General features: G+C 40.4%; 1 protein-coding gene across 1 annotated transcript in view; it reads left to right on the top strand.

Annotated features, from left to right (window-relative positions):
- Nucleotides 1-16,365, top strand: part of LOC128992490 (probable multidrug resistance-associated protein lethal(2)03659) — a 76,646-nt gene that overhangs the window by 40,814 nt on the left and 19,467 nt on the right. Inside the window, exons 21-23 of the mRNA XM_054416082.1 lie at nucleotides 6,055-6,178; nucleotides 11,464-11,634; nucleotides 11,969-12,096. Coding sequence (XP_054272057.1) covers nucleotides 6,055-6,178; nucleotides 11,464-11,634; nucleotides 11,969-12,096 — 423 coding nt within the window. The remainder of the gene's footprint in view (nucleotides 1-6,054; nucleotides 6,179-11,463; nucleotides 11,635-11,968; nucleotides 12,097-16,365) is intronic.

The following is a 16,365-nucleotide window of genomic DNA, read 5'->3' as shown; positions in this document are numbered from 1 at the left end:
TCTTTCTTTTTAGGCTTCAGTCACTTTCAATCCTCGTCCAGACTCATTCTGTGTCCAAAAGCCTAACAGCACGATTCCCTTCCCCATACCGCCCTGAGCGATAGGGATCATTGAGATTCGCTCTAACCTTTCCTCTCCCCTTCATGGGAAAGTTTTCATCCCTTTTCTTTCTTACTTTTTGTTTATTTCTATTTTTTAATTTAAAAGCTGTATGTATCCATAGTTTTTCCTATTTCCCTAGCTACTTTCATAAACATCTCAATTGTTTCCTTGTCACTCATCATGTTTTATGTTCTCACCTCTATACCTCTCTTATCCAACACTTATTCCTGTACTCTCCTATATTGGGGAGTGTTGCTGAAGGTCTAAGTCCCGGAAGGTCTAATTAGACCTTCGGCACACATTTTGCAGTTTGTACTTGTTACTGAGGGTCTAATCTGGCAGTATGTCGAAGGTCTAAGTCCTGCAAGGTCTAAGAGTACAGTCAATGCAAAAATCTCATCCACTGATACTGTTTTAGACCTTGCGGGATTAGACCTTGGGCACACAATGTATATTTTGTAAATAAATTATTATAAAATGAGAGTTGCTGAAGGTCTAATTCCCGGAAGGTCTAAGATTCGAGTCCCGGAAGGTCTAAGATTCGAGTCCCGGAAGGTCTAAGACTTGAGTGCCGGAAGGTCTAAGATTCGAGTCCCGAAAGGTCTAAGATGTGGGCGAGCATTACGTCGCCAGAGATGAAGGCTATACAGGCAGGCAATAATGCAACAACTTTTAGAGTTGTAATAATCTTAGTGATAGTTTTAATAACTCTCACGTCTTTTTTTGCTAGCTCGTTATTACAAGTACGATGGAGATATAAAAAATCCTTATTTATATCATTGACTATTGGATACTTTAATTTTTGTTACTGGCATAGTTGCTGGGCCATAACAGTTGCTATAGCTCAGAATAAATCATTACATCAGTTTAAATTGCTAATTAAAAACCATTGTGCAATCGGCAGAAATAAGTTAAATAAGTTCGGCAGAAATAAGTTAATGTTGGTGTTAAAATAATATCGTTAGTTTCCTTGGTGTTCAGGATTCTGTTTTGTTTATTTCAGCTTAACTTAGCCAATAAATAATTTCATCCATTGACTTTATACCACATACAGGGTGAATAAAAAGTCAAGACCCCCCCTCTAATTTTTTTCCTAGTCAATATACAGAGATATCCTTTTGGGGGTCGTGCAATCTTAGCCGGAAGTTTCATTTTATGATTTTAAAATTTATGAATGTCCCCCCAAAAGGGGGGATTTGGGGGGTAACTCAAATATTTCAAATGTAAACCCCCTTCAAGTGACACCTCATTTTGAAGTGTTTATAAAAACTTAAGGAATGGTGAAAACTAGAGGTCGCTATCTCTTCTCTATCAAAAATGGTAGCCCGTCAAATGTCGTGGAAAATCAATGGTTAATATTGGTTTGTAATTGTAATATTGGCTACCATTTTAGATAGAGAAGAGATAGCAAACTCTGGTTTTCACCATTCTTTAAGTTTTTGTAAAAACTTTAAAATGAGGTGTCACTTGATGGGGATTTACATTGAAAAAAATTTAGTTGCCCCCCCCCCCAATCGGGCCTTTTGGGGGTACACTCAAAAATTTTAAATATAAACCCCCACTTAGTGACACTTCGTTTTTAAGTGTTTACAAAAACTTAAAGAATGGTCAAAACCAGAGTTCGCTATCTCTTCTCTATCCAAAATGGTAGCCAATATTACAATTACGAACCAATTTTACCATTGATTTTCCACAACATTTGACGGGCTACCATTTTTGATAGAGAAGAGATAGCAACCTCTAGTTTTCACCATTCTTTAAGTTTTTGTAAACACTTCAAAATGAGGTGTCACTTGAAGGGGGTTTACATTTGAAATATTTAAGTTGCCCCCCAAATCCCCCTTTTCCCCCCGGACACTCAAAATTTTCAAAATCATAAAATGATACTTCCTGCTAAGATAGCACGACCACCAAAAGGATACCTCTGTATATTTACTTGGAAAAATATTATATGGGGGGGTCTTGACTTTTTATTCACCCTGTATATAGTCAATGTTTCATCTTACTAATATTATAAATCTAAAAGTTTGTGAATTTTTGCGTGCGTGCGTATAAGGCCGGTTCCGAGGCGATCGATGTGATTTTCCACCGTGGGTCCGAGGTCCCCGCTTGTTTCGAGGTCCTGGTGCAGGACCTCGGATCCAAATACCAGAGAATAATTTTAATATCAATATTAAGTGATTTTGAGCGAGACCTTGGAACCCTAATGGAAAGTTTAAAACTTCTTCACGGAATTTACTTGTACACAGTGTGGCATGTGACTTAAAATGACATTCTCCGCGGGAACCGATGTCCGTGTCCGTTTCCCTCACATATAATGTATACACTATACACCCTCTGATACATCCTTCAACCGGAAGCAGAGGCTCCCCTTTAACCCCCACCTCCACCTCTCTCCAAGATGACATAGTATTTCAGATATCATATCACTATAACGGCAGTCGGCAGTCCGAATGGAATGGGAACAGTTGCTATTCAACACCTCACGAGAACGTTGTTTCCAAGCTGTGCTCGTTCGTTTCCTAGACGAATAGCAGTAGTAAAATTAAAGAACAAGTATCTTGGTTCTATAATATACCTCATAACCGTAATTATTAGTACTCACGTGGGCCTATGAATGTTTATGCATTTTTGGAACGTACTACACATTAACATAACATGTAAACATGAGTTGATTATTAGATAAACAGTTTTATTCATACCATTGTTACATAAGCAAATTATTCCGATACCCAAATATCAAAAAATAATTACAGTATTAAATATCACTAGTGGCTTGCTGGGTCATGGTGTAAGTCCCTAAAAAGCTCCAATGTAAAACAAATTATTGTATTGTTTAAATAACCTCAGAATCAAATTTTATTCAGATATCTCAGTACATAATTTGTTTCCCGTTTATTTTTTTTTGTGGTAAAAATAATGATAATAAAAAGGCTTCCCTGATTGAAATATTGGAACTTGTTATGGTCAAATATGAAAAATAAAATAAAGGTTTGTTGAGATAAGCTTATAGTTCTTAGTGAAAACCGCTAAATTAGCATCTCGACACAGTTATTATTTCTATGTTTAGGACTACGCTCATTTTGTTTGTAAAGGTTTGACAAAATTAGTGTAAAGTAAAGGCATCCCACTGACATAACATAACCCTAAATTTGATTATGTTCGACATTACAAAAACTACTATTAGCCCAGTGTAAATATATGTGGTGGTAATCCTCCTAAGGTGCAATTGACTTTACATATTCTATAAGGAAAATGCTTAATCAAATTCTGATTACTAACTATTTTGCGACTGGTTAGGGTTCATTAGACCCTAATAATATAAGACTCTATAGTTGATGATTTATTTAGAAAGTATATGCTATTGAAAAAGTTTTTATTCTTTGAATTTCTTCTCTAAAGCTACTCATTTAGGAGTTACAGTGTGTTAAAACTAAGAAAAAATTACGTGCCGTGTAGGGGCCTACATTCGACGCCATGTATCTCTTAAATGAGTAAGTTTAGAGATAAAATGCTAAGGGTAAAAAAGTCATTTCATATACAGTCTAAAAAGACCTGAAATTAAAAAACATAAAAGATAATGACCCCATGGCATAAATTTTTAAAATAAGAAAACTAGGTATTTTATGGCCTTTTTAGAAAGTGGAAGCAATTTTAAGACTTATTTACTCTTAGCATAAAATATAGGGTCTTCCATAATATAAATCAAAGTTGGGGGCCATAATGGAAAAATGGCTGTTAAATTTTTTTTAACTTTTTCTAAAACTGTTTGAATAAAAAATCTAAGACCTCTTTCACACTGTCATGCGGCGTTGGTCCATGGGAGTTTTTATATAAGTTTTTCACACGATGTCCGTCGCGCGCCTGCGGCCTGACTGACTGACTTACCACCGGATGCACCTACGCCGTCAAGAAGTCTACGCCGGACAACTCGTTGAAGGGCTAGTTCGGCTGCGTCCCGAAAGCCACGAATGTTTATGGCTAAAGCTGGGGGACGAAAACCACAACAATTAGTAAAGGATCGAAAAGGTTTTAATCCTGAGGACGTAAGCCACGTCTGCGAGCCAGGTAGACAGCTGTCAGGGTGGCAGCTCACAGGGAGAATGGAAAATGTTAGCTCCCTGTTTTATTTATGCGTCTCAAGCAAATTTGTCAGTCCAATCTGAATCCGCCGTGATATAAAGGTTAGAAATCTACTTTTGAGCTCTACTACTGTTTGTTATTTTATTCTACTGTCTTATTATCGTTAGTGTACTGTAGTTGTTCATCGCAATAATTAATTTCAAGCAAATAATAACTCTAGATAAGCTATTACCGTAGATACTACGGTGAAACCTAAACCCTGTCCTCACAGGCCAATGATGTATTAAATATATTAATATTGATTCAAAAAAATTTGTTATTAATGTGTGACGGACGATTACTAAAGTACCGAAGTTCAAGTTAGGGAGAATTAACCATCAAGAGCTTCGGACTGCTCACTCTAAAAATATCTTAAAATCATGTTTGTCGCTATAATTCTATTTCCCATAACTTAGGTGTACACGTTTAAACCTATTTTTTAATAGTACAATCAGTTCCACCATAACTTTATTGAAAAGATATATACAAATTTATGTTACATATTCACCTTGCATGATGTTTTATTGTGGTGTACTCATACTCATAACCCTCAGAGGCCCTAAACAGTTGCAGGCTCTCCTAAAATTTCATCTATGGCGATGCAATGCCCGCCCGCATCTTAGACCTTCCGGGAATTAGACCTTCAGCAACTGATCCCTATTTGTCTTACAATTTATAAATACGTGACTCGTGGTTTTTATTTCTCCACATCTACATAATTCCTCTTTCACCAGGTGAATTCTCCACAAATTCGCCTTTAAATTTTCCATGTCCTTTGACAAACTGCGTTTCATAATGGCCCATCTCCCAATCTTGTTCCAGTCTCTTTCTGATGTTAGGTATGTATCCGAACGTTTACCTTTAAAAGGTTAACATAAAACACTCTGCTCCCAACGCATTTGCAACGTATCTAATATCTCCTCTCATCTGTTTTAAAATCAACAGCATATGCAGCGATTATCCAACAGTCCTAAATTGAATATGGAATCTTCAGGTGGATTTGGAGAGCACACATAAACCCAACACGGAAGGATGGCTGTATTCGGCTATCAACGACAATAGTGTTACTTGTATTTCGTTCGCGTCTACCAGTTAAAGTTTGTTGGCCTCCTCCTCTTGGACGTCCTGGTCGACGTCTTATAGTCTCCATTATGTAGAACGTTTTTTGGCTATGTTTTGATTTTGTACAAATAAAAAACAGTGAAACATCAATCTTTACAACCTCCAATTTTAGTATAACCAGCTGTTTCAAATATTAGTGTCAATTTCAAAGTATCCATCTGTTTTAATGTAAACAAACATCTACAAACATTTTTTCCTAAGAATAACATGGGAAGCTAAATGGTTTAAGTTACCTGGCTTCGTCAAGTGATCCTTCTTCAGTATTACACTACTATAGTTTCGGACTTGAAAATAAGTCCATCTTCAGGTTAACAAAAACGTCAATAGGTCATCTAACCAATTTGGTTAGATTCGTCGATACACTTAAAACACATACACGAACACGAAAAACACAAAAAACGAATATAATACTGTAAAAACTGGCGAAACTGACGAAGCCAGGTAACTTAAACCATTTAGCTTAAATTTAGTGATCCAGAGGCTACCTCACCATAACATGGGAACTTTGAAGGCCACTGGGGCAGAGCCCTGATGGAATTCCAAAGTTTGTTGTTTGATGGCAAAACTACATGCTAAGACCTTTCTAACGACATCTTGGACATGGTGATCGGTAGCACCACCGCTCCTAAACAATTATGACAAAAATATGCCTAGCGTATTAAATATATAGATGTATGTTCATGTTGCACTGTAAAATCTTTGTCTAAGGATCTTCACTCTTCTGCTTTCTACCTGTTTACTGCTGTCTCCCGAGCTTTCGGTTTCTGGTTGGATCTCGTCTGCTTTTTGTACATAGCCACAGTGACGTTCAGCTTCCTGGTTATTGACACTTGTAAGTTAATTAGATTAATATGCACAATTGTCAAAATTAAAACTTATATAATTAGAATAAATTCATTTTAAATTGGTACAGTACCATCAACTACTAATTAATTTTATTTTTAAAACATTAGGCTACTCTTGATCATTTACCATTAACAAAATATTTTTTTGCAAATGTGTATTTTTGTTGAAAAGCTTTGTCTAGGATGTCACTCTTTATAAATAGTATATACAGTACCGTAGTATTGCATTAATACGAGTATTAATAATAGTATTGCACTTCCTCGTATCATCAAGGAAGTGAATTAGAACATTTTTAGGGAATTCCCTATATTAGCAAATTTCCCTATAGGAAAGTAGCTATTACCGTAGGTGGCACGGTAAGACCTAGGCCCGGGTCCCATTAACTTTTTTCATTTTGTAGTCTCCGGAGACCAAAAACATCATTCGTTCAAATTGTTATATAGGTATATATATTATTAAGTATATTATTGTAGTATATTGAAATTTTGCAAACTATTTATAATCCTAAGAAGAATGAAATTTATGCCCGACACATGCTAGCAAACCGCAAGCAGAAGAAAGAAGAAAACATAGACAAGTATCTACAAGAGCTTAAACTTCTAAGTAAGGATTGCAATTTTCGTGCCATAGATGGAAATACTTATCGAGATGAAGCCGTTAGAGATGCCTTTATAAGTGGAATTATGAACCCCCATATTCGACAAAGACTACTAGAAAAACCGTCCTTGACATTAAAAGAAGCTGAGGACATTTCACGTTCACTTGAGTCTGTACAGAAGAGCTGTGAAGCATATAGATCTTCAAACCAAATTGAAGTCACATATTGCAACACTTCGTCAACACTACCAGATCAACTGGATGAAAATATAGATCCTGAAGAGTCTCCTACTTCAGCAGCTGTAGCGAAAAACTTTAAACAGAAGTGTTTCTACTGCGGTGGCCGGTGTCATTTTACTCGAAACGACTGTCCTGCCAAAGATGCTATTTGCTCTGGTTGTAAGAAAAGGGGACGTTTTGTGAAGGTATGCAGGTTGATGAAAGCTCAAGGTAAGACCTTTAATGCCTCTTCTTTGGTAGTAACCACGCTTTCATGTGCAGCTGCCTCCAATGGACTGTCAAAAGCAGTTGTGCGGGGTTATGCAAATAAAATTCCTGTTGAAGTTTTGGTTGATACTGGAAGTACCGATAGTTTTATAAACCGAGCTGTGGTAATTGAAAATGGTTTTCATGTAATTTCAGAACGGAAACAGGTGTCTATGGCTTCCTCTAACCTAAAGTCACCTATCAAAGGTTATGTTTCTGTGAACTTAGAGTTCTCTGACCATAACTATGAGAGAGTACAACTGTTTGTTATTGACAATCTGTGCACTGACTTATTGGTTGGTCATGATTTAATGAAACTGCATTCTTCAGTGAACCTAGATTTTGGAGGAGATAAGTTACCTCTGTCCATTTGTAATGTTGCCTGTGCTTCTGTAGAACCACCATGCCTTTTTCATAATCTATCAACTGACTGCAAGCCCATTGCAACTAAGCCTCGTAGGTATTCAAATGATGATGAAAAGTTCATCAACTCTGAAGTGCAAAAACTCCTTCAAAGTGGTATAATTGAAGAAAGTTCATCTCCCTGGTGTGCACAAGTGCTTGTTACCAAAAGCTCATCTCATAAAAAGCGATTAGTAATAGATTATAGTTAAACATTAAATAAGTTTACCCTATTAGATGCCTACCCCTTGCCTAATATTGAAAACATAGCTAGTAAAATAGCAGAAAATAAAGTATTCAGTACTATAGATTTAAAGGAGGCTTACCATCAAATACCAATATCGGAACATGACAAATGCTTCACAGCATTTGAGGCAGCAGGAAAACTTTATCAGTTCTGTAGGGTTCCATTTGGTGTAACAAATGGTGTGTCTGCTTTTCAGCGCACGATTGATAAGATTATTTCCACTGAACTAGAAGGGGTGTGGGCTTTCATTGATGACATAACCGTAGCCGGAAAAACTCAGTCAGAACATGATGAAAGGGTGAATAAATTCTTTAAGGTAGCTAAGAAATATAATATTACTCAAACCAATGAGAAGAGCAAATTTTCTCAAGACATAATATCAATCTTAGGATATCAAATTCGCTACCAGTCTATGCAAGCAGATCCAGAGCGTCTGAAACCCTTGTTAGATTTACCATTGCCAGTTAATGCATCTCAATTAAAACGTGCATTAGGAATATTTTCTCACTACTCAAAGTGGGTTCCTAAGTTCTCAAACAAGATTCGGCCTCTGATTGATTGCAAATATTTTCCTATATTGTCCTCATCTTTGCCAGCTTTGGCTTTTCAGGAAATTAAACTAGACATAGGAAAATCAATACTCACCGTGATTGATGATAATTCTCCATTAGTTGTGGAAACAGATGCATCAGACTTCGCTATCGCTGCCACGTGAAGTCAAAAGGGTAGACCTGTCGCTTTCTTTTAAAAAACATTGACGGATTGTGAAAAACGTCATTCGTCTATTGAGAAGGAAGCCCTAGCCATAGTCAAATCTCTAAAGAAGTGGAGACATTTCCTCATTGGGCGTCATTTTCTATTAATCACCGATCAGCAGGCTTTGTCGTTTGTGTTCAGCAGTCGGCATACTAGTAAAATAAAGAATGAGAAAATCACTAGATGGCGTCTTGAGTTGTCACCTTATTCAATCTTTTGACATACAGTACAGACCAGGTAAAGAAAACGTCACCGCAGATGCATTTGATGTGTTTGTGGAGCTGTCACAAACATAAATTGTGATGACAAGCTTTTTGCACTTCACCAGTCACTTTGCCACCCTGGTATCACTAGGATGTACCACTGGGTAAAAAGTAAAAACCTTCCTTACTCGGTTGAGGATGTTAAAACAATGACAAACAAATGACCAATGTGTGCAGAGATTAAACCTCGTTTCTATAAAACTACAAATGCTCACCTTATCAAGGCCACAAAACCTTTGAGCGACTTAATGTAGATTTTAAGGGTCCTTTGCCATCTTGCACACATAATCTATATCTATTGACAATAATCGATGAATATTCACGCTTCCCTTTTGCATATCCATGCAGTGATATGTCCTCAAACACAGTAGTTCGCTGTTAAGAAAATCTATTTTCAATATTTGGAATGCCAAACTACATTCATTCAGACAGAGGGACATCTTTTCTTTCAAAAGAACTCAGAGACTACCTTCATGAAAGAGGAATAGCCACCAGTCAAACGACTCCATATAATCCAGCAGGAAATGGCCAAGTTGAAAAGTTCAATGGAACATTGTGGAAAGCAATCTTGTTAGCTCTGAAGTCCAGGTCACTAAAGGTAGAACAATGGGAAGTTGTACTCAATGATGCATTGCACTCCATAAGATCTCTTTTGTGCACTTCGACTAACAGTACGCCACATGAAAGGTTTTTCATTCATCCTCGGCGATCCCTCAATGGCACCTCACTACCAGCTTAGCTCATGAAACAAGGACCGATATTCTTAAAAAGAAATGTTCGACCATCAAAATTTGATACTTTAGTTGAGGAAGTAGAGCTGATGGATGCTAACCCTCATTATGCCTTGGTTAACACTTAAAGTGCCGTTGACATGTTTGAACATGAAAATTGCATTTATTTCAATGTTAAGCAATGGCCGGAATTCCCGTCATCAGCACCCAACGTGTTAAAAACAATGATGGAAGAAAGTAATCTGTATCCCTCAAGCACCTATCTCCAAGGGGAGATGTAAGTCTACTAGAAAACCAATGCCTTCCAACGCTAAAAGATAATCCTCAACTGGTGACAGATGAATCACAACCACATGTCATTCCAGAGCCGAACATCAATCCAGAACCAAATGTGTATCCAGAACAGAATGTCACTCCATTTGATATTCAAGACCATGATGATTATCCAAATGATGATAATCAACCAAACTTCATTCCTGAACAAGACTCTGAAGAAAACCAACCTTTAGAAAGGCCGAAAAGATCAAGAAAACCACCAAGTTACCTCGCTGATTACATTGTTTAAATTTTGAGGGGGAGAATGTTATGAATTACTGTTCTTAATAATCAGCTGAAGTATTTATTTACTTGTTGTTTGTATTAGAGATTTGTTAACCTTTCCAGCTATGTAAGAATTTATGTTTATTAAAGCCTTAATTTCTTAAAAGGTTCAGTTATTCACAACACTTACTGATGGGGCGTCACAAATCTCAGTCGATTTTTTGCCTCGTAGATTAGCCACCTCCACTCTTCTCAATCCTCCGCCATCCGGATTTCTCCTCCGCATTGGATCACATCCTTTTTGACTTGGTTATACCATTTTAAAGAGCTTAAAAAACAAATAATTTAGTATATCAAAGTGTTTTTGTTCGGTTATTGGTAAGGGAAATAATTTTAAAAATCATAATTTTAAAATTCCCATGTTTTTTTTATGGAGAATAGTGTAAAATGTTTTAGTTTGATTGTTTATGGATATATTTTGATCAAACTTGGCAAATTTATTTATTTTATACTAAGCTATTAATATTTTACTAAAAAACACACTTTATTAGTTTCCTTATAGCAGCAAACCTATGTAGGCTACTCGTTAAACCTTATGCTATTTATAAAATAGATTTAATTGAAAATCAATTCAGCCAAATGGAAATTTGCTTAAACGGCAGGTTTTCTGCGGCGGGGGTATTTATGTATAATACTGCAGAACTATAACTCTATGTCATAACATGGTTGTGAGTTTAGTAGGTGGTGTATGCCCACTAAGGCTGTTTTAGCGAATCTTTAGCCTACCTCTTTTCTGTGAATTGATTTTAGTATAAACCCATGCCAGAAACAACCCTTTCAATTAAATAATAAACATAAAAAAAATTTAGGTTGCATTAATTAAACGTTGATATATTTTTTAATGTATCAACTGTGATACTAGATACAAACTAGTTAGAAAAGTGCTTATCATTAGTTTAATTTTTAGTTTCTTTTGTTATAAAAAGGTCTTATTGCTATCGAGGGTCTCACTATAAAGAATTTTGACATCAAAGGTTTTGCTATTAAGTATCTTGCTATCAAGGGGGTTTCTATTGAAGGTTTTCGTTACAAGAGTGTACTACTGATTGATTTCAAGTGGCAGCATTAGTATGTGAATCCACAACGTCACTGCCTTGTCATCTGAGCCAAATATTCACCAAAAAGGCTTATTTGTTTATCTAGTAGAATTATTATTATTGATATAATGTCATTGTGTTTGTGTTGTCAGCATGGCTGGGGGGCAACGTAGGCCTAGCCGTTACCCAGACCGTGGGGATCATAGGGGTTGTGCAATGGGGGATGAAACAGTCTGCGGACGTGGAGAACTTCATGACTTCTGTGGAGCGGATCTTAGAGTACACTAGAGTGGAAAAAGAGCCTCCGTTGGACTCCCTGCCAGGTAACTTATCCTACCCTAAATAGTTTAATTTTTTTTAAAGATACACAACTAAAATTGATTAAACCCATCCTAAAAATACAAATAAATTGGAAAATTAGCTAAGCATTAGGAACAGTTCTCAATCAACAGTTACTATCTGTAGCCCAGGCAGTTTCCCAGGTGGCAGATAATAATTACAATCCCAGATAGCACGTAAGCTTGATTCAAGCATCGAATTACGCTTGCACTTACTTGAAATGACAGCTTTGAACTGGCCCATTAGATTAACACTCGAATCAAGTGTAATATTATTATTTGATATTTCTTTCTATTTAATTTTAATTTTATGTTTCAGACAAAATGCCTTCCCCTGATTGGCCGACAGAAGGCAGGATAGAGTTCAGCCAAGTAAACATGGCTTACGACTCCTCCCTCCCACCAGTGCTTAAAGATTTATCATTCACCATCCAGCCTAAAGAGAAGGTGGGTCAATTTATAATAATTATTGCAATGATTTGTTACATATACCATATAGTCCAGTCAATGAATGATCCAAAAGTAGGTGTAGAGTGTGTGAGCAGGTAACTAAGCGATTCCTTCAGAAACTTGTTCAGGGGGCTTAGGGTGTTAACATACCAAAAGTCCTGACTCCTAGGTGGTGAGCCAGGGGGTGGAGGGGGGAAAAAGGTACGCATTTTAGGTTTTTTGATTATATCTCGAAAACTATCAACTTTTTGTATACTATAGTAAATTATAAAATTGAAGAAGATTAAATTTTCTACAAGAAAAGTATATAATGTGTTTATTTTGGTTCAACAGATTACGAGTTATAACTTATTTAATTGATATCTTATTAAAATACTCCTTCCATAAGAAATACATGTAAATTAGTATGCGAAATGGGGCGAATCCTATCCGCCCAAAGGAAATATAACTGATATTCTGGAAATCTTGACAAAATTTCCAGTAATTTGACACTTTAATCATGAAATTTTGTCAAAAATTAAAGCGAGGGTGAGCGTTTAAAAATGGGATGATTTAAGGTTTTTTTTTATATTTCCAATAAAAAAACACCAAAACTCGACATTTTGTTACCTCGCCCTCGCCTTGTACAGCTTAAAAACTGGGTCTTTCTTGCACATCCCAGGCTGCCGGATAGTACAGGGGCCCGGGTCAGCTTAGCCGGCAATGACCTGGCTGCCCTATCATCCGGCGAAAATCTCTTTGGCCGTAGTAGTGCCGGATGGCGACCGGATAGGGCCCTGCTGCGGTTTTGGGGGGGCTCTGCCGAGGCCACTGCCTTTTCTGGAGCGTTCTGGGTTTCGGGGGGCGCAGGACATGGAGTACAGCCGTGCATGGGGTGAACCAGGGGGACATTCTCACGAGGGCACAGCATAGGGGGGGAAACTTTTTAAAAATGGCAGACAAGCAAAAAGAAAACGTTACAATTGTGCAAGAAAAAACTTCGGGTTCCCTAACCCAAAAAAAAGAGGCAGAAACGACACCTGAAGTGGATTTCGACCCGTTCAGGAGGAGCTCACGTTTGAGTCGCTCCCCTGTTCGCGCCCGTCCTTTCACTCCGAGTTCCGACCCATCGCCGCTCTCGGAAACTCTGCCAGAGCAGGGAAGTGAGAAAACAACCTCGCCATACGAGGCCGTTATCGCACTGGCCAGGCAGGAAGAGGAGGACCTCCTGACAAAGTGTTTTGACACTCTCAGTCAGATGAAGTCAGCGACACGCAGACAGAGGAATGTGAACCAAGACGTTAAGACTGGGATTACCAAGCTGGAGTCCTATCTTAACCACATCCTTCATCTCCGCAAGTCTTGGAAGTCGTGTGAAAAGACCCTAGTCTCTTCGTCAACGCAGACCTCGCCACGACAACAGACGTCTCAGTCCTCAACTGCGGCCAGCTCTAAGCGAGCCGCCTCAAGCCCAGCTGAGCCTGTGACCGAGAAGAAAAAGAAGGTCGACGGAAACCAACCAGGAGAGTGGGTGACGGTTGCGAAACGGAAGGGCAAGCAGAAGAACCCTCCTCAGCAGTCTGTTGTCCAGCCTGGTGACGAAACGACAAAGAAGCCCAAGAAAAAGAGAGCCTCTAAGCAACGCCCTGACGCTCTTCTAATCAAGCCGACAAGCGGAAAGACATACGCTGACGTGCTTGGTGAGATACGTCAAAAGGTGAAGCCCGAAGAGAAAGGAGCTGTTATCAAATCGCTCAGAAAAACTAGAGCTGGTGATCTCCTCGTAGAGCTTGGGGATTCCTCCGGGACGAAGGCAGAATTCGGGGCCGATTTGCAATCCATCCTTGGTGCAAACGCCTCGGTGCGAATTCTTGAGCCTAAGTCGACATTGGAAGTGAGGGATCTCGACGAACTCACGACTGAGGAAGAGGTCTCCACTGCAGTTAAGTCTGTTCTCGGGGAACCCAGTGAGATAAAGATCTTTGTCTCAAAGGCCAACTCTCGAGGGCAGAAGATGGCTATATTGACGTTGGGAGCTAGAGATGGGAGAAAACTCCTAGCTGAAGGGCTCATAAAGGTCGGATGGGTGAGATGCCGGGTCCGCGAGAAGCTCATAGCCCCAAGGTGTTATAAATGCCTGGGGTTTAACCACATAGCTAATCGCTGCAAAGGTCCCGACAGAAGCAATATGTGCTACAAGTGCGGCGGCCAAAATCACAGGGCCAATGTATGCAGTTCCGCTGAATCTTGCGTCCTGTGCACAGAGGCCGGCTTGAAGAACGATGCCATACAGCACGCTGCGGGATCAAGCCGTTGTGCTGCTTATAAGCAAGCACTGCACAAGATCCGCCAATCCACCCAGAAATGATAAGTGCCCTTCAGCTTAACATGCAAAGGAGCAGGACAGCTGACGGTCTGCTGTACCAATTCGCAACCGAGCAAGGCGCCGATATTTTGCTGCTGAGTGAGCAATATCAGAACCGACGCTCTCCTCAGTGGTTTCCTGATGTTTCTGGGACGGCGGCCATCTGGGTCCTTGACCCCGGGAAGGTACCTATCTTAGATTCCGGTGCGGGAAACGGTTTCGTGTGGGTGCGAAGCAGAGGTTTAACTTTCTTCTCCTGCTACCTTACACCTAACCAGCCCATAGCAGATTACCGCCAGATGGTCGACTCTCTAGAGGACGGGATCCTGAACGTCGATGGTGGGGTGATTGTTTGCGGAGATTTCAACGCTAGGGCGGTGAAATGGGGTTCACCCCAAACAAACACAAGGGGACGATATGTTTTAGAGATGGCAGCCAGGCTGGGTCTTCATGTTCTGAACGTGGGCAATGTCTCCACTTTCCGTCGCCCTGGATATGGAGAGACCATCCCTGACATCTCACTGGCATCTGAAGGCCTAGCCAATCGGATTTCTGACTGGCGTGTCTCCGAGGACTACTCTGCAAGTGATCACCAGGCAATTGTCTTCGGGGTGCTTCCCGAGCGTAGGCGTCCATATGCCAACTCGGCCAACCCGCCTCGACGTTGGAACCTCGGTCGTCTTTGCCGAGACACCTTTCGGGGATGTATCGGGGATCAAACTGTTGGGGACATCGGAAGTGCCGAATTCCGTGCCACGTCGACAATGCGACTCATTTCATTGGCGTGCGACTGTTCCATGCCCAGGATTTCTGCCCGTCGTGGGAAGAAGCCAGTTTACTGGTGGACACCCGAGATTGCGGAACTCCGGCGAAGATGCCTTAGCCTCCGACGAGCAGCGCAGCGTGCCAGAAACCGGCCTGAAGCCAATGCCAGATCGGCAGAGCACAAGGCTGCCAGGCGAGATCTTCGTGGTGCAATCAACCGGAGTAAGGTCAGGTGCTGGAAGCAACTGTGTCAGGACGTCGACAACAACCCCTGGGGGACGGGTTACAAGATAGTAACCCAAAAGCTAGGGACTCGTTCACCACCTGTGGTCATGGATCCTACTGCCATGGCTGCTGTCGTTGACTCGTTGTTTCCAAAGCACCCAGTGCGACCAACTAGAGAATTTAGGAATCTTGGCACGTTCCCACCCTTTCGCGAAGAGGAACTTACCTCCGCTGTCCGATCCCTCAGGAATCGAAGAGCACCCGGTCCTAATGGCATTCCTACGGAAATCCTCAAGCTCGTCGTTGAGTACAATCCAAAGCTTATGTTGGATATGTTCAACTCCTGCTTGGCGGACGGCGTTTTCCCGACGGCGTGGAAGGTGGCTCGCCTTGTCCTGATCCCCAAGGCGAAGAGTGCACCGGGAACCCCCTCCTCTTACCGCCCACTGTGTATGCTTGACACTGTTGGCAAAGTGATGGAGAAGTTAATTCGTGTCAGACTGACCGAGGCTATCGTCTCTGCGGGTGATTTGTCCCCGCAGCAGCATGGTTTTCGTTCTGGTCACTCGACCATTGACGCCATCCAAGAGGTAGTTGGGGCAGTGCGGAGTGCGGAGAACCACAGTCATTGGTCGCGCCGCTTAGTTCTCCTCGTCACTCTTGACGTGAAGAATGCGTTCAACTCCGCCAGGTGGAGTGACATGCTACAGGCGCTCGAGCACACATTCCGCGTCCCTCCTTACATATTGCGAATGATTCGAGTCCTACCTTTCAGACCGCGTCCTGCTCTTTGACACCAGCGAAGGTCAGCGTCGGATCTCTGTCACTTCTGGGGCTGCACAGGGATCGATCCTTGGACCTGATCTCTGGAACGTGTCTTACGACAGTCTGCTTAGACTCGAAATGCCAGACGAGACCCGCCTCGTTGGCTA

The sequence above is a fragment of the Macrosteles quadrilineatus genome, unplaced genomic scaffold (genome assembly GCF_028750875.1).
Source record: "Macrosteles quadrilineatus isolate MER2022 unplaced genomic scaffold, UCM_ALF_1.0 Scaffold_4__1_contigs__length_99947679, whole genome shotgun sequence".
Taxonomy (NCBI): Eukaryota; Metazoa; Arthropoda; class Insecta; order Hemiptera; family Cicadellidae; genus Macrosteles; species Macrosteles quadrilineatus.
Note: the sequence above shows the minus strand (reverse complement) of the source record. Positions and strands in the feature narration are given on the sequence as shown.